The following is a 27,658-nucleotide window of genomic DNA, read 5'->3' on the forward strand; positions in this document are numbered from 1 at the left end:
CTCAGGAAGGTTCTAGGGGGTGAGGCTGCTCTGATTGGTCCTGACAAGAGTTTGGTCTCTTTTGCACAAAGAGGGTAATAGGATACAAAAGGAGATGAGGACAAGGCCTATTTTTTCTCTTTTGTTTCTATGGTTGTGATACTACCGAGGCCCCCATTCCGACGACGGGGAATGATACAAAGCATGGGAATCTATGAAAGTTCCAATACTGGGGCAAACCACTGTTCCTTGATGTTGTAAGGGAACAATCTTTATTGCGTCTTTTTGAAGCAATGAGAGAACCTCTTGTTTTAGTAGTGCAAGATGTTCTGTGGACATGGGACGCTGTCTGGGTGGTATATGTGGAGTGGTAGCTGTAAGCTCTAGGCAGTAACCATACAGGATAATTTGTCTCACCCACTTGTCTGTTGTGATGGAATTCCAGCTTACCGACAGGAGTGGAATATTGTGTGTGTGGGGGAGCGGAAGGAAGTCACTGTTTTGTGGTGGGAGAGGTATGATTGGTGTTACCTCGACCTCTTTCTTTATTGCGGTTTCCTCTGTATCCACCTCTAAAATATCCTCTGTTGGGGGATGTTTGTGTATTGGCTTTAAAGGAAGAGGAGTTGTCTGCTCCCATTTGTTTAGAGGCTCCTCTGTAAAAGGAGCGACAAAAGGAGCCTAGCGTTTGTGGGGACTGTAAAGCTCCCATAGATTTGGCAGTCTTTCTTCATCTTTTCTAGTGCTGTGTCTACATCCGGCCCAAAAAGCTGTTGGTTAAATGGCTGGTTAAGGATAGTAGTCTGGACCTCTTTTTTAAAACTGGAGATGCGTAGCCATGCATGGAGCCTAAGGAGGACACTGTTTTTATTGTTCGAGAGGCAGTGTCTGCTGCATCAAGTGCACATTTGACTGATGCATTTGAGGCACAAGTTATTACTTGTGTAACAATATATCTGTAAGAGACATTAGTTAGTGATAGATTCCTTACCTTAGAATATCCCCAGGCGTCAGACTGGATCCGGAAACTTTTGCGTAGCAGTACCCTTGCGCGTCGGTAGGAGTCGTCTGCGGCTCCGTGTCCGTCGTCGTGATGACGTCGGAATACTTAGACGCCGCCTCCGCGTGCTGACGTCAGTTTTTAGACAGCTTTTCCGCGCCAGAAGCGCAGAGCCATGCCAAAAACCAACACTGGTGCCATGAAACTAGGGCCCTGAAAGGGGATGGCCTTAACCCTAGATATCGGTTCGCAGAACGGGGAGGATGGGTGGGTCGGTAAGGAATCTATCACTAACTAATGTCTCTTACAGATATATCGTTACACAAGTAGTAACTTGTGCATCTGAAAGAGACACGTTAGTGATAGATTCCTTACCTTATAATAGATACCCCAGCAATACCAACCCCGGTGGTGGGTCTGCGAACCAATATCACACCAGAAAGTCCTGGAGGACGGAACGGCCAAAGAAGCCATCCCTCCGGACTTGACTGTCCAGGCAGTAGTGTCTTGCGAACGTGTGCAGCGAGGCCCACGTGGCTGCCTGACAGATGTCCTGCAGGGGGACACCGCGGCCCAGGGCAGTTGTCGTTGCCGTGGCCCGAGTGGAGTGAGCCCGCAATCCAGCCGGGGGCTCCTTCCTCGCCATGGAGTAGCATGCTTGGATGCACAAGATGATCCACCTGGAGATGGTCCTCTTGTGTACAGCCTTTCCCTTCTTCGCGCCCACGTAACCAACGAAGAGTTGGTCATCCACCCGGAATTGGCGAGTGCGGTCCAGGTAGTAGGAGAGCGCACGTTTTGGATCCAGACGGTGGAGCCTCTCTTCCTCTTTCGAGGGATGCGGAGGCGGAAAGAAGGTGGGCAAGGTGATGGACTGCCCGATGTGGAAGGCCGTGACAACCTTGGGCAGAAAGGAAGGTCGTGTACGCAACACCACCTTATCAGGATGAACAGACAGGAAAGGCGGAGAAGAAGAAAGAGCCTGGAGCTCACTCACCCTCCTGGCAGAGGTGATGGCAACCAGGAAGGCCGTCTTCAGTGTAAGGAGACGAAGAGGACAGTTATGAAGTGGCTCAAAGGGAGCACACATCAGATAGGTGAGAACAAGGTTCAAGTCCCACTGGGGCATCACGAAGGGAACAGGAGGGAACATGTGTGTGATGCCCTTCAGAAATCTACTCACTATAGGGGACTTGAACAAAGAAGGCTGATCTGGTAGCCTCAAGAAGGCTGAAAGAGCAGAGAGGTACCCTTTAAGAGTGCCCAGAGCAGAGCCCTGCTGGGCAAGGGAAAGAAGAAAGAGCAGCACTTCCGAAAGGGGTGCAGAGAGGGGATCCACAGCCTTTGCTGCGCACCATGCCACAAATCTATTCCACCGGCAGGCGTATACCGACTTAGTGGAGGGACGCCTGGCTGCCAGAATGATGTCGCAGACTTCGGGAGGCAAGTCAAATGGCCTCAACTGCCGCCGCTCAATCTCCAAGCTTGTAGGTGGAGACTGGACAGGTTCGGGTGCAGGACCGTCCCCTGCTGCTGCGACAGAAGGTCCTCCCGAAGAGGCAGACGAATCGGGGGATCGACTGACATGCTGAGTAGCTCGGGATACCAGTATCTTCGAGCCCAGTCCGGAGCCACAAGGATAACTTGGGCCCGGTCGCGCTTGATCTTCTTCAGCACTCTGGGCAGAAGTGGTATAGGCGGAAAGGCGTACAACAGGCCGCAGCTCCACTCGCGACGAAAAGCGTCTCCGAGCGAGTGCCGCCTTGGAAACTCCAACGCGCAGAACTGCTGACATTGCGCGTTCTCTTCTGTGGCGAATAGATCTAACCAAGGCTCTCCCCACTGTCGAAAGAGACCTTGCGCCACGTCCGAGTTCAGACGCCATTCGTGATCCATCATGCACCGGCGGCTGAGTTCGTCCGCCCTGGCATTCAGAGAACCTGCCAGGTGTTGAACCACCAGAGTCACGCCCTGATGTTCCAGCCACTGCCAGAGGCGCAGAGCCTCCTGGCAAAGGGTCCACGACCCCACACCGCCCTGTTTGTTGCAGTACCACATGGCGGTGGTGTTGTCGGTGAACACTTGCACCACGCTCCCCCTGACAGAGGGGAGGAATGCCTTCAGTGCAAGACGAATCGCCCGCAGCTCCAGAAGGTTGATGTGGAGCCGGGACTCCGCCGGAGACCAGAGGCCTCTGATCTCCGCCTCTCCCATGTGGCCTCCCCAGCCCTGGAGGGACGCGTCCGTCACAACTACGTGCTCCGGCTGGGGTAGAGAGAGGGGTCTGCCACTGACCCAGTCGCGGTCCGTGAGCCACCACTGCAGTTGTTTCGCAGTGCCCTCCGAGATCAGGACATGATCGGACAGGTTGCCCTGATGCTGGGCCCACTGAAACTTCAGGTCCCACTGCAGAGCCCGCATCCGCCACCTGGCGTGACGCACCAGAAGGATGCAGGAGGCCATCAGTCCCAGAAGCCGCAGCGTCAACCTGACCGAGACCCGGGATAACGGCCCGAAGATAGGAATCAGAGCCTGAATATCCCGAACCCGCTGCTCGGGTGGGTAAACCCGAAACTGCGCCGAGTCGAGAACCGCTCCGATGAAAAGGAGCTTCCGAGAGGGACACAGGTGTGACTTCGGCACATTGATGGAGAACCTCAGCAAGTGCAGGAGGTCGGCCGTAGTCTGGAGGTGGCTGACGACTGTCTGGGGCGAGCCCGCCTTCAACAACCAGTCGTCGAGGTAGGGGAAGACTGACACCCCTTGCCTGCGCAGATGGGCTGCGACCACCGCCATCACCTTCGTGAACACCCGTGGGGCGCTGGTAAGGCCGAAGGGGAGCACGGTAAACTGAAAGTGCTCGTGGCCTACCGTGAACCGCAGGTAACGCCGGTGGGCCGGCAGGACGGGGATGTGGAAATAGGCGTCCTGCAAGTCCAACGCTACCATCCAGTCTCCTGGGTCCAGGGCAGCCAGGACCTGAGCCAAAGTGAGCATCTTGAACTTCTCCGTACGGAGGAAGCCGTTGACGTTCCGCAGATCCAAGATAGGGCGTAGGCCCCCTTTGCCCTTCTTGGGTACCAGAAAGTAGTGGGAGTAACAGCCACGTCCTACTTCTGGCCCAGGAACGCGCTCGATGGCCCTCTTGGCCAAGAGGGCCGAAACTTCCTCTTGCAGAAGTCGCAAGTGATCCCCCGACACACGGTGGCATTGAGGTGGCATGGATGGAGGGGAAGACTCGAAGGGGAGGGAGAAACCCCTTCGGACAATTTGCAGCACCCACCTGTCCGAAGTGACTGTATGCCAGTGGGAGAGGTGATGGCGAACCCTGCCTCCCACAGGCGTCACATGGGCCTGAAAACTCGGACTAGGAAGGTTTTGAGGCGGGGGCTGCTGAGGGAGGTGTGGACTGGCCTCGCCGCTGGCCCCGACCACCGCCACGGCGGTTCCCACGGCCGCCACCGCGTTGCTGAACATTCTGCGGCGCGTGGCTGACGGTCCGTGGTGGGGCGCCCCTTCCGTGGCCACGAAAGGAGCGAAAGGCACCCGATTGCTGGCGTGGGGCCGCAAGGCCCAAGGACTTGGCCGTGGCCCTGGAGTCCTTAAAACGTTCCAGCGCATGGTCTGCCTTGTCGCCGAAGAGGCGACGGCCATCAAACGGCATGTCCAGGAGAGTGGCCTGGACATCGGCCGAGAAATTGGCGGACCTCAACCAGGCGTGGCGTCGAACCGCCACCGTCGTTGCCATCGCCCTGCCCAGTGAGTCCGTGGTATCCAGCCCACACCGGATGGAAAAGCGTGCCGCATCTCGGCCGTCCGCAAGGGTTTGGCTGAGTTTAGCCCTGACCTCCTCAGAGCATTGTGGCAGCACCTCCGCAACCGTGTCCCACAGAGTGTGGGTGTAGCGGCCCAAGAGACAGTTGGTGTTCACTGACCGGAGCCCTAGGCTCACAGACGAGAAGACCTTCTTCCCGAACTGCTCAAATCTCTTGGATTCCCTGTCGGGCGGGGCCGACGGGAATGCGGACTGGGAGTTGGAGGCCTGGATGACCAGGCTCTCGGGGGTGGGGTGGGTGGACAAAAAGCAAGGGTCGCCCGGTGCCGGGCGGTAGCGTCTGGCCACGTTCCTATCCACAGGGGGACCTGTGGCGGGCTTGGACCAAGTGCCCAGCAGAACGTCACACAAGGCCTCATTGAACGGCAGAAGGGGCTCCGCGGAGCCGGACTGCTGTTTGAGTACCTCAGTGAGGAGATTAGTCCTCACGGCCGCGACGGGGAGCTCAAGGTTTAGGGCCTTAGCTGCCTTCGTCAACACTACACTGTAAGCAGAACCCGCCTCCGAAGCCACAGTCGGGGGCGACGTAAATCCAGTGTCTGGCGATGTGTCAATACCACTGGCCTCCCCAAGCTCATATGTCCAGTCCTGATGAGACTGGCAATCACGTGCCAGAGGGTCCTCGGACCCCTCCCACTGCTCCTCGTCACCCAGCTCCTGGAGACCAGGATTAACAGCCAGGGCCTCCTCGTGGAGATAGAATTCTCCGACGGCCGACGGAATCGGCGCCCAGCGGCGCCCCTCCGACGCCTGAGGCGGACCGTAGGAAGCATTGGGGTCGGCAACCACAACGGCTGCCGGGGACGACACCTGAAGGGACGTCGCCGGTGAGGTCGCAGGGTCGACCGGCGAGGTCCCGGATCCGGAGCCGGATCCAGTGAGGTCGCGCGGCGCCGGGACCGAAGTCGCCAGCGGCGCCGGGGCCGAAGCACCCGACGTCGTCGGGGCCGAAGCGCCCGACCCGGAAGGACCTCCAGACGGAGCCGATCGGCCCGAAGGCGCCACGGGAACCGACTGAGGAGGGAGGGCCCTCATGGCCATGAGGTACCTCTCGACCTCCTCCTGCGACGCGCCGTGCCCAGGGACCCGAAGGTGTGGGGCAGGCGGCGACGCTTGCGACTCCCGCGGAGCCGCGTGGGCGGTGTCGCCCGAATCCCCGGTCGCATCGTGCAAGCGACGGGGCGGGTCGGAGGACCGATGGTGTCGCTCCGACCTCTCATGCCTCTTACCTGAGGACTTGGAACCAGACGATCGGTGACCACTCCCGGAACGTCGATGACTCCGACCTCGCGACCTGTCCCTCGACCTCCCGTGGGACCGGGACCGGGACCTGGAGCGGCGCGGGGCCGACTGCCTCAGCTCGAGACGCTTGCGGGACCGCTCCCGCCTAGCCTTCGACGTCAGGGCCCGGCAGTCGTCACAGGTTCGATCGTCATGGTCGAGGCCTAAGCACTTCAGGCACCGGCGATGGGGGTCCGTGACCGACATGAGTCGGCCGCACTTCGAGCAAGGCTTGAACCCGGGCATCCCTGGCACCGATAGTCGAGAATCGACTAAGTAGAGGATCAAAAAGATCAAAAAAGTTTTCAGTCAAAAAATGACTGGGGGTAGAGCTTCTTCCGGATCTGCGCTAGCTGGCGCGGAAAAAAGAAGAACTGACGTCAGCGCGCATGGGCGCCGTCTATATACTCCGATGAAGTCATCCCGGCGCTCACGACGCCGACGACGGACGCGGAGCCGCAGACGACGCCTACCAGCGCGCAGGGGTATTGCTACGCAAAAATTTCCGGATCCAGTCTGACGCCTGGGGATATTCTAAGGTAAGGAATCTATCACTAACGTGTCTCTTTCAGATCTTGCGAGCAGTGCTTGTGCGTTAGCTATGCGCCAGGTATTGCCTGCTTGGGCATCTATTCTTTTAGATTCTTTATCAGGAGGTGGCGCTTCTCCTGAGGTTTGGGAGTTAGATTCTCTAGTCGTTTTCAACACTAGAAAGCATGCTAAGGGTAGCAGTCCTTTAATGTAGGCAGGATATCCAGGGGCAGGCATATACTTATTTTCTATTCTGGGGTTTAGAATCCTAGCACGCACAGGATCTTTAAACACTTCGGGGGCATGCTTAATGACCCCTTGAATCATGGGTAATATTTGTACTGACTTTTGGGATTGTTCAAAAGTATCTAATAAAAAGTCCTCTTCTGCCTCATCGGAGTGCATTGTGACACCATGATAGATGGCAGCTCTATTAATTAAGAGTCCAAAACCGATATCTTCTGAAGGAGATGGTTTTGAGGGGTAAGATGTGGATCTGGGATGTCCGGTATGTCTTGTGGGACCGGGTACTCCCAATCAGGTGGGTCATTGGGTATGTAAAAGGGTCATCTGGTTCACCCCCTAGCCCCATGTCATCATCATTATGAGGAGGTGTATGAGGTGGATAAAAATTAGGAGAGTTTTGAGGTGTAATAGGTTCAGGAAGAGGAGGTGGGTTAGAAGGAAGTATAGGAGAAGAAGAGTGCATAGGCGATGTGGCAGAGTCCTCCTTCACTGGCACTGGAGGAAAAGGTGCTGTGTCTAACTTCATCATTCTATATGGTGCAGTGGTAACATGTCCTGTCTCTGGATCAATATAGATCTTTTTCTGCCTAGGATCAGGATGAAAAAGCTCCTCTTCTGGAGGAACCACTTTCGGCAACAGTTTTTTCGGTTCTGAGCAGGGTTGTTGTTTTTGTCCTTAGCCTTCGGAGGCGTGATAAGAGTCGTTTGGCGTAAGTTTTGGCTCCGAGGAAAACGTCAACGAGTCAACGGCGTATGCCCCTTAGACATCGATTGGGGGTGCCTCTATGGCTAGCGGCAATGCTTCCTCGACTTGGAGGCAGCTCTTAAAGGTGAAAAAGTTGGAGCAGTAGATCAATGTCAATCCTCTCTAGGTCGACCGGGACCAATGTCGTATTTGGCTAGAAAACCGCTACTCAGACCTTCCACACACTCTGGAGGTTGGGGAAAGAGCCTTGGTGGAAGACTGACCTTCCCCTTGCTTTGAAGTCCCATTTGTAGGGTTTGTTGGCTGCGTCTCTCTTCAGTTTCATCGAGGCGAATCTGGTCTCTTTCGCATAAGGTGCACCGCAAAAACGTCTTGTAGATATGACAGGGGCAATGCAGATGAAATGAAGGTAGGCAGATTATACAGATCTCGTGAGGGTCTGTTTTGACCTTTTTTCTGCTGCATTCAGGGCACTTGTCAAGTGATGAAGACATTTTATTTGACAAAATGACTAGCTTTTCGGTCTAAAAAACAGAGGAGAGCAGAAAGAGATAAAAAACGTTGAGTAAAGGGGATATTAAAAAATTTGAGAACATTTTAAGAGAAAAAAACCTAGAAAAGGGTAGAGCTCAATGCTCCAGGATTCACCTGCAGTCACCATGATGGGATAAAGGTGGCCTTTGGGTTCTTAAAGGTACAGTGTCTTTAAGCCATATGATGACCACCTATGAAGCTACTCTGTCCTGCTCTCCTTCATCTCTATAATAAAAGAGGGTTTATGAGGGATATTTATGCTGTTTGCAAATCATCTCAAATTATCCTCAAATCCCTTATTCCGGCTCTTTTTTGCCTTCATGATGAAGAATTTCGTCATTGTAGCCTAGATAAATAGGCTGCATAATCTATCGCTGTCTTAAGCGTCTTTGCAGGCCTTCCTGAAAAAGGCATCACGTTACATTATAGAAAATATACTGAAGTAGTCAGGGGTCCCCGCACATGGGCAGGAATAATAAGTACTTATAACTATAAATGGAAATCCCCTACGAGAGAACAAAGGCTCTACTTCATGGCTTGCATTGCCATCTGGAATTCAGGATGAGGAGTATTCACTAAGTCAAGATTCCAAGCAGTCTCAGAGGCATCCTTAACTAGACCACGGATTGTACCCCATACATAGATATAACCTGAATGTTCTGGATGCGCTGCAGCAGTAGAAAGTCATTGTGCATCATGTCCCGGTTAACCCCAGTGAAGGGAATTCTCTGCAAAGAGCTCAGATGAGACTTTAGGTTGTTTATCGTAGAGTTCAAAGATGTCAGGAGATCGGCCGTCACCTGGAGCTGTTGTACAATGGACTGTGACAAACACCTTGTGCAACTAGTCCTTGAGGTACCGGAACACATGTATTCCTGACCTTCAAAGGCAGGCACCAACCACTGCCCTCACTTTTGTAAACACCCAAAAGGCCGAAATAATGTCAAGGGAGTGCAATGTGAATTGGAGTGTTCAGACCCTAAAGTGAGGCACAGGTGATGCTTGTGGGACTGAAGGACGGGAATATGTAAATAGACATTAATTCTCCTGGGCACGTAGCAGAAAGAATCTGAGGCAGAGGGAGCCTTTAGAATTTCCATTTCCTCAGAAAGGAATTGGCTAGATGTTCCATACAGCCAGAGGCCTCAGATTAGTATCTGGCTTAGTTTTTGTTAGTTCTTAGTGTGGCATAGGTCTGGAGCTGGCCAATTATGTTTCAGGGTCTGTGAATGGCATCAGAAAGAATGGGCATGGATCATGGAGCCAAAGTAAAAGCCTGATTTGGCCTCAGTGCAGGCCTCGAAACGTGTCCTAAAAAGTCAGTCGAAAACAGACCCGCCAATGCAAGTCCAAACAGAGGCCCATGCAGCTCCATGGGGCCTGAACGAAGCCGGAAGCACATGTAACATTTTGGTTTGATTGTTAACAGGATCCTCTGTGGGAACAGCTTCTCATCTAGGACCACCAGCAGCCTTGCGACTTGGCTGACGTTCTGATCACTACCTCTTTTGTTCGGCAACAGACATTGACCTCTGGCTCCCAGATAGCCTTTGCGTGCACAAGTGTGCACTTATCACACAACTACGAGCCGTGACCGGAGCCCAAGCACTACAAAAACACAGTTAGGGGCATAGTGACCGTCATCTTCCTGCAGTCCTGCCACGGTTTGAATCTTGTAATCTTTAGAGGGACATTTGCCTTAGCAAGCTGCTATAAAAAGAATTTTAAGTTGGTGGAAGACCAACAAAGTTAGGAGCGGGGCTCTTGATCCACATCAAGAGAGTGACGAAGTCAGTGCATACAAGTAATGCTTATATGCAGCTTCCCTCCATTACTCCCAGGACAGGATGTCACCACAATGTCACACAGGGCCAGCTTCCAGCGCACTGAAGCATTACTGATAAATGTCTGCGGATCCAGACTGGTGTGAGAGTCTTCTAAAGGCGAGTATCCATCGTAATAAATAATTCAATTACTTTCAGACTGTGTGTGTTAATTCAATTTTGGACATTGAACTCAACCTGGTTTTTAGAAAGGATGCTACTTTGTGGCATCAGAATTTCTGCAATTTTTATTCATGCAAAACATTCTAGAGGCCCATCCCACTAAGAATTACACTGTAGATTTCAGACAAACGTTATTCAAATGGATTAAACTTTCAAGGCTGTGAAACAACATGGGAGAAGGTCGGGGAAACATACTCTGACAGTCCTATGGCGACCATGAACCCTTGCGCAATTCTGTATTCTTCTGGAGAAAAAGTAGTTCACTAAAAGGTAATTTATTTTAATTACCTTGCAAGACACCCATTATACCCTAACAGTATGACACAAAGCTAAAATTTAGTGTGATCCAACAGTCGGAGCCAGTACCCTATACCAAATTCCTTATAGTTTAAGTCCAATGCTACTGGAATCAGTAGGTTAAACCTCATTCCTTTACTCATACATGTAAAGGGCAAAATATAATGGAAATTGTGAATGCTGATAAATACCTTCATATTTGATTCGACTATAACCTGGATTCTGAAGTTCAGGTAGCTGCCCTAAAATTAGAAGAAAAATGTGGCTCCTTAAAATGGTGAAAGCATGCATCGTATGCTAGCTTCCAACACAAAGACACTGTTAAAGCAAAAACTGAACGGCAAGAAATGGGTAGGCAATAAAGAACAGGTATTTATTGTTCATATTTTATCCACATACACGAATATCTAATATGTATCAAGTGAAATTAAATTAGAACAACCAATGCAATTACAGCTCGAACAAATTTTCACTATCATAAAAACAAAATTATAGTCGTATAAAACAAATGCCACTTTAACATTGCAATCTTCTGCAGCCACATTGGTTCTTTCCAGGACCATGCACCCAATAGGAGGTCTACAAGGAAATTAACCCTGTCAGACAATAAGGAGCATTCCGTTTTGTGACAATATTCTTTAGGTGGGAGGCTGGGACTGGTTCCACCTATTGGATTTACTGTTTACACCCAGATCAAAGGAATCTAGGATTTGAGAACCCTGAAGCGTGCCTCTGATACTCCTACCCAGGACTCAACAGCTCATCAAGCAGTGGAGTTTCCCAATACTTGCACACAGATCTTTTACTATGGTAATGGTAATTTCTTTTCTGATTTAGCTACAAAAAAACTTGTCAGTCACACATCTTTAATTGAGAAAAAGATACACAAAATATTGATTGTGGTTTCTACTCAACCATATTTATTTTGTGACACAATGAAACAGTGGTCAATGGGATTCACTCAGTGCTTAACTTGTAAAAGCACAAGTATCAGTGCCGTATGTTTTGCTCAGAAACCAAGGGGCGTCACTATCAAAGGTTGGGGTGACAAATACCAAGGCTGTGTAATCTTGTTTTCACTTTACGTCTCTTTAATCCACCACCAAACTCTCCCTGCCTCTTTATCTTACTCGTGAAGGTTCTTTTTCATCCCTGTTTTCTTTGTCATTATTTTCCATCTTTCTCTCACCCTTCCTTTCCCTCTTTTTATTTGCTCTGGATCAAAGGCTGGTGAGAAAAAATAAGTGTCAGCGCCCAAAAATGAGCACCGATGGACACCACCTGCAACCTCCAGGTCAAATTAAGAACTAGATTCAGTCTACACAAACTTACTGAAGATATTTATGTGTGGATATGCAGTATGCCTTTTTAACTAAATCAAGTTGTATGTAATATAAAAGATATGTTTAAGCAAGGGCAGTTTTATGTGTGGATATGCAGTATGCCTTTTTAACTAAATCAAGTTGTATGTAATATAAAAGATATGTTTAAACAAGGGCAGTTTTTTTTTTTTTTTTTTTTTTTTTAAAAGAGTTGAGGAACCTGAGGTGAAGGGATACACAGTGTAGGCTAATCACTACCCAATTTCACAAAGCAGGCAGACTTAACAGAACTCATTTCCACATCTTCAAAAGCATTGACAAACCCATGATCACACCTCCTCCAAAATATGTAGCCATGGGACAGTGGCTTATGGACTTGTATTAGAGTTTCAACTGCTGCATTAGCATGCACATCAAGCTCTGCTCCTTTTACATTTGCGTGTAAAAGGATTCATTTGCATAGAAAATAGTGGATGCTCATAAATACCTTCATATTTGATTCGACAATAACCTGGACTCTGAAGTTCATGTAGCTGGCCTAAAAGTAGAAGAAAAAGGCGGCTCCTTAAAAAGAATAAAATCAACCTACAATATAGATGCATCTGCCATCATTAAACCATGAGTAGCAATTAAACATTGAGATTTATATAGCACTACCAGTCATGGAATGATAAGTGACGTGCCAAATTGTATGCTTAAACATGATTAGCACATTGTAAAAAACACTTCAAACCCTTGTACTTTGAAACACCATAAATGATCACTCCAAAAACACAGTGAAGAATTGATGGATTTGTATCCCATAAGCTTTATTTTCTACCTTCTATCCCCATCCAAAAGAGAAGATGAAAGGAAAAGTTTCTGGAAAGGTCTAATTGTATTATTGGTATTTCAGGTAAAAATTGCTCAAGCTTTGAGAAGTTAGAATATGAATGGCTGAACCTGAAGACAGCCACACATGTCAACTCTTCATACTTGGAGATAATTAGCTGGCAAAGGGTCCAAAAAAACCTGAAGTGCATAGAATGTAGACATATTTAGTGCCACCTATTCAGAAAAGGTACAGATCTAGAGAAGGGTAAGGAAAGGTGGTAAGGGTTTCATATATGCTCAAAAACAAACATTTCCTTCATGCAGGATTTCGGTTTTCTAGGTTCCGCCTGTTCACAAACAATTTGAAATGCCCACACTGCAGGCAGAACCACAAAAAGCACTTCTCCAACAGGTACCTGGTGTCAGCCATGCCTCTTTGCACATCTTCCCACCCAATTAGTTCGGAGTCCCCATTCCCCATTTTCAAATCTCAACGTCCACTTCTGCATTTCATATTGGCACCCAACACATACTCATAGATGATGGATTTTCTTAAGGAGAGAGAACTAGGAGTAGGGGTTAATACCATTAAGGTAAAATAATTTCGATGGAGTTTTGGCTCTTCCCCTTTACCAAGTGGTTGGGGGCTGGAGTCTACGGTTCTGAAATGTAGGAGCAGGAAGACCATTTATGCCATGCAAGGCTTGAAGGAAACAGATCACTGAGAAATTCCTAGTCAACACCTGCATGTTTCTAGGAAAATGTTTGCAATTAGTAATGATCAAATGATAGATAAAAACATGGCGAGTATCCCAATGAATTATTTGTCAAAATCTCAAACTGGCACATGCCTCTAGAAAGCCACAGAGGATGCTTTAGCTCTGGTAGATTTAGAAAGACTATGTGGAGGTTGTGCCTCTTTTGTAGTAGGTCTTGAATATACACCTATCTATATCCACCTGGCAATCAAAGCATTCACCACCTTGCTACCTAAGAAGAACACCACCTTTTCTGATACAGACTAACCTCATATTCCTCACCATGTGAATTTCTCCAGGCATCAGACTGGATCTGTCAACATTTGCTAGCAATTCCCTCATGCGACTCAGCGTTGGGCTTGCCCCACCGCATGAGGCAACGTTAGGACCCCCATATATGCGCCACCTATGCCAAATTGTGTCATTTTCTTTCTGTTCGAACTGCCGGACACACAGCCATAGATATAGAATATGGCAGTGTGCAATTTTCAGGATCTTATTATAGACTGAAAGAGAACATACCACATATGGAAGGGTCGGTGAGGAATATAGTCTATACCAGAAAAGATGTTACATTAGGTAGGAAAGTTGCTCTTCTGATAAAGACTTCTTACTGCAGATTACTCAGCTTGTGAATGGATACTAAAGCTATTCCTCTGACCTACCACATGGGTGTCACATTCTACCATCTGGATATACACCCAAGTGGTAGGTCAGAGGAATAGCTCAGACCATGAAATCAAGAACAGATCGGGCAAAATGTCTATCCTGATACGGACTGTCTGGATAGCAGTGCTTGGTGAACATGTGGAGGGACTCCCACGTAGCTGCCGGGCATATGTCCAGAACAAAGCACTACGCAGTCTTCGCAGCTTTCGTTCTTGTGGAATGTGTCCACAATCCTGCTGGCGGTTACTGTTTTTGCCAGTCTATAGCAGTTGTGCCACAGGCATCTGAAGTTTGCTGACTCGCCTGGCACATATAATGGAGATGAGGTAGGAGAGCACAGCTCTGCATTGGCTTGAAGGAAGTATACATCAGGAAAGTGAGTACGAAATTACGGTCTCATTGAGGCATGATAAACTGTGCTGGCCGGAATAAATGGACCAGTCCCTTTTTTAGCTCACTTCCCACTCCAGTTCAGACCCAGCCATATGCAAATTAGTCTTGACCCTGTTCCTTATGGGAAAAGTACAGCCCAAACTGCCAAGCCAGGTCTTTTCTGGACCGGAAACAAGCATCCTGGGACCGGTTTCGAGGTAACACTCCTCATCAGCCAGGCTAGCTTGAATCCAGTGGCAAAGTGAACAAGTGACCCACGTTTGGGCATACCCTGCCAACTGGGTCTGAACTGGGGTGGCGAAGTGAGCTAAAGAACAATGATGGATTCAACTCAGATCTGTGACTGAGGCGATTGTATGAAAAGTTTCAGCACTCAGTCCATCATTTCCTTGTGTTTGCTAAAGAGTCCACAAAACCATCTTCAGGACTGAGCGATGAAAAACAATGCCAAATGGACAGACCCATAAAGAACTAAATAAATCGACAACTAATCAAATTGAACACCATGTTTTACTTTTGGACCTACTTTTTAATGATTCCATTACAAAAACATATCACAACTGGTGATCTGCAGAGGAATGGCTAATTTAGTAAACGTAAAGAGGCTGAAAGATAACCCATAACTATCACTACAGCAAGGCCTTACAGGGCTAAAGAAAGACATCACATAATAGACATTAGAACATCACACAACTGTGCATTCAAGGGTTGAATGTCGAGAGGAAAACCAGATAAACTTCTTCCAGCGTCCTGCATAAAGTTTTAGTAGATGGATGACTGGCTGCTAAGAGGACTTCAACCACTTCAGGAGGCAAATCAAAGGTCCAAAATTGTTGCGGTTCCATCTCCAAGTATGGAAGTGTAGATTGCGCAGACTCAGGCGCAGAACCCTTTCCTTCTGTTGCGACAGGAGGTCCTTTCATAGGAGCAGCTAGTTTGGAGGACTGATGCTCCGGGTTCCACACTCTCCGCAACCAGTAGGGGCACTATGATGACATGGACCTAGTCTTCTCAGATCATTTACATCAGTCTGGGCTGGAGAAGTAGGAGTACAAAGGCACTGAGGTGTCCCGAGCCCCAAATCAGCCAGAAGGAGTCTCAAAGCAAGAGCTGCCTTGGAACTTAAACTTGAAAAAGTGCAGACACTGCATACTCTCTGCTGCGGCCAAAAGATCTTGCCAGGGTTCTCTCCATGAAAGTTGTCCTGTGCCACCTCCGAGTGCAACTACCATTTATAATCCACTAGGCAACGCTAGCTGAGTTCATCTGCCCTGGTGATTCAATATCCTGCCAAGCACTAGGCAATCACAATGCCCTGTGCGTTCAGCCACTTTCCAGATGTAGACCTCTCCTCGCACAGCACCCACACCACCCTGTTTGTTGCAGTATTACATGAAGGTTGAGTGGTCTGTGAGAACCTGTCCATTACCCGTTTCACCTTGATGGCTATCAGTGCCAAGAGAATTGCACGTAGCTCCAGCAGGTCGATGTGGAGGCTAGTTTCCACCGATGACCAGAGTCCTCTCCACCTCTACAAGGTGGCCTTTCGAGTAAACAATGCATCCGTCACAACCATTAGCTCTGGGTAGGGTAGGGAGAGGGGTCTGCCAGTGGTCTAACTGCTGTCAAACATGCACCACTCCAGGCCTTCAATAGTTTTCTCTGGCATTTGGATGGACTCAGACAAGTTCCCTTCGTGCTGAGCTCACTGAGACTTTAGCTCCCGTTATAGAGCCTGCATGTGCCATCTGATGTGGTTCATGAGAAGGATGCAAGAGGCCTAGAAGCCACAGAGCAGCCCTCACTGAGACACAGGTCAAGAGTAGAAACATTAGGATTATAGCCTAAATGTCCTAGACTCTGAAGAGCATCGTATCCAGGATGGATAGGATGAAGGGGAGCTGTTGTGATGGAGTCAGGTGTGACTTCGGCACATTGATGGAAAATCTCAACAATGTTAATAGACTGACCATCAGTCTATTAACATTGGTGGACTGATTCAGGTGAAGCTGACTTCAGTAACCAGTGCCAAGGTATGGAAAGAGTGGTATTCCCAACCTTCGAAAATGAGCTGTAACCACCACCATCACCTTCATGAACATCCAAGGTACACTGGGAAGATCAAAGGGTGAGACGAAGAAATGAAAAAGCTCTTGGCCTACCTGAAACCGCAGGTAGTGCAGGCGAGTTAGCCCGAGGGGTTTGGGAAATATCCGGACCCCTCTTGTAATTCCAACTCCACCATCCAGTCTCCCACATCCAGGACAAACAGACCTAAAGGTAAGCATTTTGAATATGTCCTCCCATGTGGAGAAGTCAAGAGAGTGATGATTAAGGATGGGGCGAAGGTCTCAGCACCAGGAAATATTGGGAGTAACAGCCAGTCACTATCTCTGATGCCAGCACACTCTTTACCACGCCGTATGCCAAGAGAGCTTGAATATCACTGTGGAGTATGGACAAATGGCCCTTCAGGTGGTGTTGCTGTGGCAAGGCATCTTTCGGGGATGAAACTGAAAACATAGCTCCAATTTCATGATCTGGAGCACCCATTGGTCTGACGTGATGCTCCTCCAACCACCGACCGGGTAATCGTATGCCACAGAGGACAAATGAAAGTGGTTTTGCAGTGCCTGCATGAGGAGGAGATGGTTTCTTGGTAGCACGTTGCCCCTGGACGCTGTCTGCCTGTTCCCCGGCGTCATCCCTGAAAGACCTGCTACTGCTGAGGTACGTATTGGCGCTGCCTATGCTGTTTTTTTCCTGCCAAAGCTTCAAAATGGACAAGATTGCTGCGAGAACTGCAGAGTAGGTTGGACTAGGTCAAGAGAGACAGCAGTGGATTTGTGCTCTTTAAACCTTTCCAAGGCAGAGTCAAACAGGCCAAACAGCCTAGAGCCAAAGGGCATGTCCATCAAGGATTGTTGAACATCTGAGGACATGCCTATGGATCGAATCCAAGCATGGCACCAAAGTACTATGCTGGTCTTGACAGTTTGTGATTGTAAGAAACTGTGTATGTATATATATATATATATATATATATATCCAAAATGAGGTATAGTGTGTTTAGAGTCCAAGTGTCCCCAGAGGTAGGCAGAGGTTAAAGTTAGATAGAACCTTACTCTGTAATAGTGGTAGCTTGGTTGAGCAGTAAGGCAGTATCAGAGGACAGTGTTAAGCATTTGATGTACACAGTCAGTAAATGAAATCACTCACTCAATAACTGACCTCTAGGCCAATTGTTTGTGTATAAAAATAACCAAGCAAGCCTGGTACAGGTAAGCATTAACTACTTTCCAGTAATAGGTTACTGGATATAGAACAGTTTGAAAATGCAATAGAAATTGTACTTGGTTTGATTTACAAGGGAGCAGTAGTATGCAACACTTAGCAAATACAGTACATTGGAATGAATAGGCTTTTTCAACAAATTGCAGGTAAGTTACTTTTACTTTACTTTTTCTAACTCAGTGCTGGATGCCTAGATTCAGCACTGGGACATGTCCTGCAAACAGGTGAGAAAACACGTTTTGGTTATTTGTATGAATTTTTAAAGAATATCTTTAGTTTTCAAACCGCCATACTTAGTCGTTTTTGGGAGGGAAAATTGTCAATGTTGTCCTAAGGAGGAAAAACAGGTTATCAGTTGCAGGTAAGTAAACAACTGTGGGAGTTAAGGTTCTGGGGATAGACTCGGAGGTCTCCCAGGGTCAGTGATGCATTGTTGTTGCACCCTCAGGGGCACTAGGGCGGAGAGGTGCAGAGTGTTGAGGCCCAATGCTTTCCTGTTGGGGATATGGTGTCTCCGGTTAGTGGCTGCTGGCAAGCACGCCAAAAGGTTGTGGGAGCAAAGCTCCTAGGGTTTAGCTTAGGGCAAGTTGGGGACCAAAGTAGCACCAAAAGGTGCACCATCAGCGGCACGAGGGCAGCTGGGTGCAGGGTGCTATTTTGAGGTCGGGTGCCCTGATTCCAATCGAGAACCTCTTGGACAAAGAAACACTGCAGGCTCGAGGACGAGGATCTTCCAGGTGCGACCACCACTTCGAGGGGTAAGTTGAGGTTTGGTTAGGCAACATTGGTTTGGGAACACAAGGCAGTGGGGCGTCGGGTGCAGGGTTGCCTTGGGACGTTGGATTTTCTTACCCGATCTTGTCGCGGTAGAGGGGTCCTCAGGATTGAGGCTGCAGGCGTCATCTGGAGGCTTGAGGAAGGTCAGGGGTCGCCGGATCTCGGGTCAGGATCACGGGGGGAACCTCCTCATGGTGTTTTCCCGCTCTGGCCGGGTTCGGTGGGTGCAGAGTGGGCTGGATTCGCGGACTCTGGCTGGCACCAGAAGCTGCAGTTTGAACAAGTCTGGTGTTCACAGAAGATTGTCTCTAAAGTTAAGGCAGACAAGTCCTCCGGGGTTTTCAGGTTGTTGGCTGCCAGACACACCGGGATTTCGCAGGAGTAGGTTCGAGGCGAGACAGGCCTGTAGGGCTGGGGCCAAGTCATTGGGTGGTGTCCTCTTGTTAGCTCTACACGGCTTTTCGTCTTTCTTATCTTCTTTTTTTGTGGTTTCTGGATCTGAGGAAGGAAGGTTCAGGGTGCCCCTAAATACTACATTTAAGGGTGTTGCAGGAAGGTAAAGGGCAGGGACCAATGGGTCCCTTCCCTGGGGTGGGTACACCCCCTATTCTGCCACTCTACGTTGGGAGGGGGAAGGAGCCTGTCCCTGGTTGGCTGGGTCTCCCCATCCTCAAAATGGTGGGGACACGAGATTGTGCTTAGGAGTGGAGTTGGTAGAGGTGGGCACACCTCTCTTCCTCACTTGTTTTTCCCGTCGGTTCTCCCGCCCATAGTGGGGGGTAGAACCAGTGGGGACCAGTTGTTGAAAGCAGCAAACGGTCTGGAGAGGCTCACAAAGACTGCATGCCTTTGAAACTTCTCCTCCGTGAACCCTGCCCATCCTGGGGGAGGAGGCTTGGCACCTCGTCCCAGGATGTGCATTGTTCCAGGCCCCGAGAGCAGCAGCTCTCGACCCAGGGGTCCAGAAACGTATCTGGTGGTGGCAGCCTAGCAGCCACTCAGTCAGGTCACTGGTAGTTGGTCGACTTTAGGGGGCATCTCTGGCATCTCTGATGCTCTGGCATCAGTGTGGGTTTAATGTGCTGAGAAGTTTGATACCAAACTTCAGTCTTCAGTATAGTTTTATGGTGCTGTGGAGTTCATAATGACAAACTCCCAGCACCCTATACTTGTGTGCAGCACTGCACTTACAGTGCCCAGAATGGACCTGGGTACTGTAGGGGTACAAAGCTCATGCACCTGTTCCCTCACTACTGGCATAGGGCACCCAGCTAGAGGGGTGACTGGTGTATGCCAGGGCAGTGGTTTGTGGGCCTGCACACAGGGATGTGTGCTATATCGACTCTTCACTTTGTTCTGCACCAAGACACTCAGCCTGCAAAGGCAGTGTGCGAGTGTTAATGTAATTGGGATTTGTATAGCGCTCGGCTGCCCCAGCCAAGGGGCGTCCCGGCGCTGCGAGTGAAGCTGAGGGCAGAAAAAGAAGAAAGCACCAGATGGGAGAAGGGAAAATTACTGAAAGAGGTGGGTTTTGATGAGTGTCGGGGTACAAGGCCTCTAAGGGTGGCACATTAAGTACTGCAGACCTTAGAGGCCTTCTCTGGTCCCAGTGCCCTGGGTACCTGTGGTACCATTTACCAGGGGCCTACATGTGGCCAGAGATGCCAATTGGGTTTAGGCTTCAATGCAGTTTTAGGGAACGAACATAGGCCCTGGGTACACTCAGTCAAAGAACATCAGCAATTCAGCAAATAGTGGGGGCATACCATGAAAGAAAGATGGCACTTTCTCACAGTGCTATCCAGCCCAGGGCAAATAGGGTACATTGCTGTGTACTGACCATCCAAAATCAAACTTCAGAACTTTGGTTCGCAAGATGCCAGCAGCTCTCTCACACTAAGCATGCCAGTACCTCCCCAAGAGACTAGTTTTTACACTACTGAGGAGACACACACATATGTTAAAGGCTAAAAATATCCCATTTACACTGGGTTTCCATTTAATGAACCTCTAACCAAACTCATCATTTCTGTACATCAGAAAAACAGAGCATAAGGTGCGAACAGTTTATTGAATAAAAAAGCCAATAAGCTGCATTTAAAGCATAACAAGTAAATACTGGCACCATGCCATTAAGACCTACAGGACCTCATTTATTTCATCATACCCTAAAGGTGACAGTTAGGTCAGTGCTTTTTTACGGTGACATGAACAGAATAAAGACACGCATAAACTGCTGCATGAAAGATTCGTCCCCGACTAGTTTACCAAAAGGGCATTCCCCTTAGTTCCTGGTCGGTAGAACCTGGATGCAAAGTCTATGCAAACAGGTATATTTGTAGATGTCCCCACTATCAAAAGATGTCCTGCAGGACCGCTTCCTGCAAAATCCAGTCATGTGTTTCTGCGAAATTGTAGCAAAGAGAGTCTGCTTGTGTGTTCTGGCTATTAGCCAGTTCCAGATGACCTGCGCTTCCAGAGATATGGGGAGTGAGCGAGTCACCCCCTCGGATTGTGGTCGTGTCATCCATTTGGAACAGGAGCAAGCTGGTTTGAATGGCCGGATAAAAGGACTTGAGGGCTAGAGGGCTCAATGGACCGCCCGTAGCTCTAGCATGTACATTTGGTATTGTTGCTCATTGTCCGATCAAAGGCCCTGCACCTACAGAGACCCCATTTGAGCACCCGTCCCTGGAGAGATGCATCCGTGATTAGTGCTTGCGTAGCGGGTCCTCATAAAAAGGGACACCTGTTAGCAGATTTTGTTGGGGAGACCACCATGGTATTGATTGTCTCGCAGCCTGTGAGAGACTCAGCTTGTTGCCCCAATAGCAGGAGAACTGATTTGACTGATCCTCTAGATTCTATTGCAAAGGCCTCATGTGCAGCCTGGCATTGGGGACAATGAAAATACACAAGTCTATTGATCCCAGGAGAGATGATCTAGGTTGGGGAGCTGGGTGAGGAAAAGGTTGTAACACTTCTGAGTGATTGAGGATAGTCTTTTCTACGAAGGACACAATCTTGCTGCTTGTGTGTCCAGGGTGGACTATAGATAGTGTAACCTCGGAGTTGGAATCTGTATTGATTTTTCCACGTTGATCTGAAGACCCTGATATTGGAGGGTTTTGATACAGCTGCAGTAATGTTTATCCGCCAGATCTGGAGAGGAGCTTTTATAAGTCATTCATTTAAGTATGGGTAGATGAATATTCTTCTTCTGGTCCTGCGCCGAGGTCTGCTCTCCCTAGGTAACCTGGATCTTCTTGGGGACCTGGGATGACTTTTCAGGAGACATCTGTACTTCTGAAGAGGATTGAGATGAAACCCCTGTGCGCCCAGTTGATGCTCCCTCTTCTAAATTTTGCCTCTATGTCGAGTGGTGTTTCGGTGTCAGCATGTTCTGTGATGTTAAATGGTGGTCAAACGTCGACAAAGCAGAGGGTGAATCTTGCCTCTACGTCAAGCAGAGAGGTGCTGCAGTCGGCAGAGGTCTCGTAGGCGATGTATACCTAGATGCTGAGCGGCGATGTGGGACCATCAATGGAGTCTTCTCCGGTGATGCGTGCCTTGACATTGTCAGAGTCTGCCTAGGCAATGCCTGCCTTGACATTGAACAGTGATGTAGCACTGTTGACAAAGCCTTTGCCGTCAAAGCATGTTGTGACTAGGAACACCGATGTGCTGCTGTCGACGCAGTCCCCCTCAACGATTATTGCCTCAATGTCGATTTGTGGTGTACCTCCGTCAACTTCTACTACTATGCGGGTCTCAACATCAAGTGGCTGGGAGCTGACAACTGAATCCTTCTCAGTGACTTGTGCTTTGACATCTTGCGGCAGTGTGTCGCAGTCGACAGACCCTCCAGGTGCGCTGCTCGCTATGGCGAGATCCATTGTTGTCAATTTTGCTTTGGTAGGGGGACAGGAGATGTGCACGTGGACGGCTCGAGTCTTTTGAGCACAACGCGTGCGTGTATGGGAAGGAGCTGGCACAGGGCACTTGGCAGAAGGAAGCCCGATGACCTTGGTACTACATTGTAAGAAACACCAGTGATTAATATTTTGATTGATGCCAGCCCCACGAAGGATGCAGTTCCTCACAGCAGCCACCGTCTGATAGGGGCACGGAGATCTCGCACTCGTAAAGAGGTTGCAACGAGAAGGCAGCGCGGCTATGCCATCCACCTGCAGGCACAAGCACCCATCAGCCAGCCTCAGGGGGTGATGTAAATAGCAGGCAGGCACCAGAGGAAGAGAAACTCGTTACTGTACTAAGGAAGTAGCGGGTAGTTCATTATAATTGTAAAATGGGTTTCCGTTAATCAATGCCTTTTACAAAAAACACAGACACAAAAATAAGAAATCAGGTCTCATTAGCCTAAAGCGGGGAGTAAACTTTGCGGCTCTTGCTCCAACTTCGCAGCGCTTTCTTCTGTGTGAGGCAGACGTGCATAGCCGTTGCCAGTGAGGTGCACAGTCAATCCGAGGCAACTTGCATAACATCCCCCCCCTGCGCTGTAATGCTCAGTAAAGGGAAGAGTCTCTTATGCGTACAGGATCTACACATATAGGACCATCTATTGCCTATGTACAGACAATCTGTGTTTATGCATGACATATATATATATATATATATATATATACACACACACACACACACACACACACACACACACACACACACACACACACACACCTAAAAACACAAAAGTTAAACTGACGTTATAGTTAAGCATGGTGATAATATCTTCACTTACGTAAAAAAAAGTCACTGAAAAACAAGAGTGAAGTGGCGTTATAGTTAGGTGTTAAAATGCTGTAAGAACTAATGTTTTAAAAACTAAAAACCAATTACATTTGCCAGCTATAGTTGCGAGAACTATAACTTGCGCTCCCGTCATGCACTGCTATTGACCACACATTGCATCAGTAATGACATTTTAAATCACCCCAGATGTAACTGATGCCATCACTGAATAACTGACATTATTGAATGCCTAACTGATGACACCACTGAACTGCAAGTTGTGTCAAATGTATTCTCTATATCCCTTAAATCTGGCATGAAAAGCTAACATTTAATTAAAACTTCTGATTGTTGCCTCTCCTGCGGACAATCACGGCGTTCACGCCCTCAAGCCCTTGAACTGAGGTACCTCACTGAAACTGAGTGGAGAAGCAGAGTGAGAGACTGCAGATTTCAATGATTTGCGAGTAGACACAGCTGGCATTGAAAAAGTCTCGCGAAGTGTCAGCTCTCTATAAAAATAATATACACAATTTAAGAGCTAGATGCATCATGCACTGCATTTTAGCATGAGTCATTCTAACAACTGTATACTTGTTTCCCTGACTGTCGACATATTTTTTCTATCGCTGTGACTCTTACTATTTTACTTTATTTTTATTTATCCTTTTTATTTTCCCAGAAGACATGGAGTTCTTTACGGAGGGCACCAATTCAACCATTCATCTACTCCTCTCCCATTGAGTTTAATTTGTTTTTTGAGGTGGTTGTAAAGCGCTGCTAACTGCTGTCCAGTGGCTTCAGGGCACATTTGTCAATTAGTTTCAGCTCTCTCTTCGTTTCTCTCCTCCTTGGCTTCTGCCTTGCAGCTCTTTACGGTCCACCTTACATCCTCTTCCCCTCCATTATTTTCATGAACGCATTTCCAACACTTATCCCTCTTTTATCTGTCTGTTCCATCCTTTTATTAACTACTTTATTTATGCATGTGTGGTTTTATATAACATGTACTTGGATTTAATAGTTATCAGAGCACTTAACAACAATCAGCTGATTTATTGAAAGTTTTTGAAAAGAGTCCTTGCTTATGAGAAGCAAGGCTGTCAGTAAAAGTGGCACAGTTACTGCCAGCCTTCCGTCTCATAAGCAAGGACAATAAGTGCAAAGTACGTGTTTAAGCACTACTTGCAGGTTTTCAAAACACAAAGAAAAGGCATTGTCATTTAAAATGCAAATAGCTCAAACTCTCGCACATGTGAGATCTATTGCATTGCAAATGCTTGTTTCTATTGTAGATGAGCCTGGATAAAGAGTATGCACATGGTTTGGATTAGTGGATGGATGCACCTCGGGCTTGTGGAAGGGATAAAGCTAGATTATTAACATTCTGATCACTGCAATTAGACAAAACGGGTAGTTAGATATGGTAAAATGACGCTCCAGAGACCAGACCAGTTACAAAAGCAATTTGCTCCTATAGTGACACACATTTAAGTGAAATCAAGGCATATGCTTGTATTTCATGGACTGACTCAAGCTAATGAAATGCAGTCATTACTTCCTGATCAATCACAAGACTCGGAAGGTAAGAAAATACCAAAACGTTGCTGGTGTAAAGCAAAAACAAAACTGAAAAATAAATTTGCCTCTACCCACAGTCGAGCTATAGAAATCATCTTCAAGTTTACGGAAATCTGGACTTTTAGACAGTTCTCTAAATCGGGATGTGCTCATTAATAAAGAGACTAAAATCGAAACTTGTGACAAGTCAATCACTGTTGCAGACCGCACTGGATGACAATGCTTTGGGTACTTTGGTGAACAAATAGTTTCTTACCTGTTGGTGTAGTTTTGCAGCTTGAAGATCTTTCTGGATTCACTATGCTGTGCATTATTCCGCGGTCTAATGGTTCGGTCCGGAATCGTAGTCTTTTCTTGGTTGTTTCTTCTTTTTTCGTAGCCCAGGTGGGCGTCGACATCCCACCTTTTGGTGTCCTTCTCGTGACAACGGCACGCTTCCTGCGAAAGTTCCCACCCTTGGGCGCCATCTTCGGATTTTTTTTTCTCGTTTTGTGCTCTGTTTGCGAATCCTTGGCAATGTTCAAGTGAGTGTTTTACTAGCTTAGTCCTTCAAGGTGTCTGTTTTCAGTATTGTCCTTGTTTTTCCACCTGCTTCTCCAGCCTCATCTTTCTGGCGGAGATGGGTGGGTTCGCTAGTGAATCCAGAAAGATCTTCAACCTGCAAAACTACACCGACAGGTAAGAAACTATTCGTTTTGCAGCGTGAATCTTTCTGGATTCACTATTCTGTGCATAGACTTTGTAGCGGTTTCTCATGTTTGTGGCGGCTGGGTGGAAGATGAGCGTTGGTTATTGAATATATGTTGAAGCGCCTTCTGTCCGACTTGTGCTTCCTTGTTAATCTGTATATCCACACAGTAGTGCTTCGTGAACGTGTGCACCGAAGCCCATTTTGCCGCCAGGCATATGTCCTGAATGGGTGTGTTAGCTAGGAAAGCTATTGTATCTCCCTTTTTCCTGGTAGAGTGGGCACTTGTCCCCACTGCTAGTTCCTGTCCTGCCCGCTTGTGGCAGAACTGTATTGTTTGGGCAATCCATCGCGCAAATGTTCCTTTAGTTACTGGTTTCCCCATGAAACTGTTAGCGAAGGATACAAAGAACTGCTTTGTTTTCCTGTGTTCATTCGTTCTCTCAATGTAGTGCATGACTGCCCTTCTGGCGTCTAGAGTGTGCAGAGCCTATTCAGCGCTTTTGGCCGGTTTCTGGAAGAAACTTGGTATTTGTATAGTCTGATTCATGTGGAATCTTGACACCACCTTTGGCATGAAGTGTGGGTCTGTTCTCATCACCACCCTATTGTTGTGTATCTGGATATAGGGTTCTTGTAGCGTTAGCGCCTGTAGCTCGCTCACCCTGCACAGTGAGGTGATTGCTACCAGAAAGGCTGTTACAGTGAGGTGATTGCTACCAGAAAGGCGGTTTTCATGGTGAGGCCTTGTGAATTTGTTCGAAAGGTTCTTTCATGAGTTCCTATAGGACTAGGTTAAGGTTCCATGCAGGTGGCGGCACCCTCTTTGGTGATGCAATCCTCTTTGCTCCCTCCAGGAATCTCTTAACAACCTGTGATGTGAAGAAACTCTTGCATGTTTCTCCTCTTGTGTAAGCGACTATCGCTGCCAAGTGAATTCTTAACCGCATCGCTGCTGCGGTTATTTTTGCGCTGTGCGGCTGTTTTCAAATAACCGCGTTACATGATGAGCTCAGCTCGTCATCCGCACAAGTCACCCGTGGCTGATGATGAGCTGAGCTCGTCATCAGCATCGAAGGGGTTAAAGAGGATGAGCTTAGGTTTTTGTCGAGCAGGTGCGTGAGGTATTTTAGCACTGTTGAGTCCTTCTGCATCTTTTTGTGCAGCTTTTCCCTCCTGCACCACAGTGTAAATCTCTTCCATTTTGATAAGTAGCACTTTCGTGAGTTGGGCCTTTGTGCCTCCCGAAGTACCCTCAGGGTGCTTTCTGGCAGTTTCAGATGCGCAAAGTATGTCTTCAGGAGCCACGCTACTAGGCTCAGGCTCTCTGGCTCTGGATGCAGCACCTCTCCGTTTTGCATGGAGAGTAGGTCTTTCCTTCTCGCGAATCTTTGGGGTGCACTCTGTGCCATCTCCATGATCTGCGAGTACCATGTCTGCCTGGCCCACTGCGGTGCGACCAGTATCAGGGTCATGTTGCTCGTTCTGCACTTGCTGAGTACCCTGTGCATCAGCGGTATCTGAGAGAAAAGCGTAAGCAAATGTCATCGACCAATCTATCCATAGGACATTCCCCAGGGACCCCTCCCCGGGCAGCCAGGATGCGAAGTTTCGGCATTTTGGCGTGTTGCAAATAGGTCCACTGACGGTGTCCCCCACCTGTCAAACAGCCTCCTTGTTTCTTGTGCATTGAGCTCCCACTCGTGGGATGCCGATGTCTGTCTGCTGAGTCAATCTGCTTCTACATTGTCCTTCCCTGGTAGATGTATGGCTAGTAGGTCTATCTTGAGTGGGATGGCCCATCTCCATATCTCCTGTGCTAGCTTCGAAAGCAGGGCTGATTGTATCCCACCCTGCTTGTTGATGTAGATCATCGCTGTTGTGTTGTCTGTCTGGATCAACACTCTCTGGTTGTACGTCTATCTTGAGTGGGATGGCCCATCTCCATATCACGTGTGCTAGCTTCGAAAGCGGGGCTGATTGTATCCCACCCTGCTTGTTGATGTAGAACATCGCTGTTGTGTTGTCTGTCTGGATCAACACTCTCTGGTTGTACAGCTTTGTCTGGAATGCTTTTATAGCGAGGAAAACTATCTTCAACTCCAGGTAATTGATGTGTCTGACCGCATCTGCTGGTGTCCACAGACCCCTCACTGAGTTTCTCCATGTGAGCTCCCCATCCTTTCTGGGATGAAACTG

At 48.3% G+C, this 27,658-nt stretch overlaps 1 protein-coding gene across 15 annotated transcripts in view; it reads right to left on the minus strand.

Annotated features, from left to right (window-relative positions):
* VEZF1 (vascular endothelial zinc finger 1) overlaps nucleotides 1–27,658 on the minus strand; it is a 269,814-nt gene that overhangs the window by 162,491 nt on the left and 79,665 nt on the right. For all 15 annotated transcript variants that reach the window (XM_086954864.1, XM_086954857.1, XM_086954865.1 and 12 more), the window contains 2 exons: nucleotides 12,225–12,275; nucleotides 10,607–10,657 (listed from right to left, as the gene is read on the minus strand). In XM_086954864.1, coding sequence (XP_086810990.1) covers nucleotides 10,607–10,657; nucleotides 12,225–12,275 — 102 coding nt within the window. The remainder of the gene's footprint in view (nucleotides 1–10,606; nucleotides 10,658–12,224; nucleotides 12,276–27,658) is intronic.

Source organism: Lissotriton vulgaris, chromosome 2_1 (genome assembly GCF_964263255.1).
Source record: "Lissotriton vulgaris chromosome 2_1, aLisVul1.2, whole genome shotgun sequence".
In the NCBI taxonomy this organism is placed as follows: Eukaryota; Metazoa; Chordata; class Amphibia; order Caudata; family Salamandridae; genus Lissotriton; species Lissotriton vulgaris.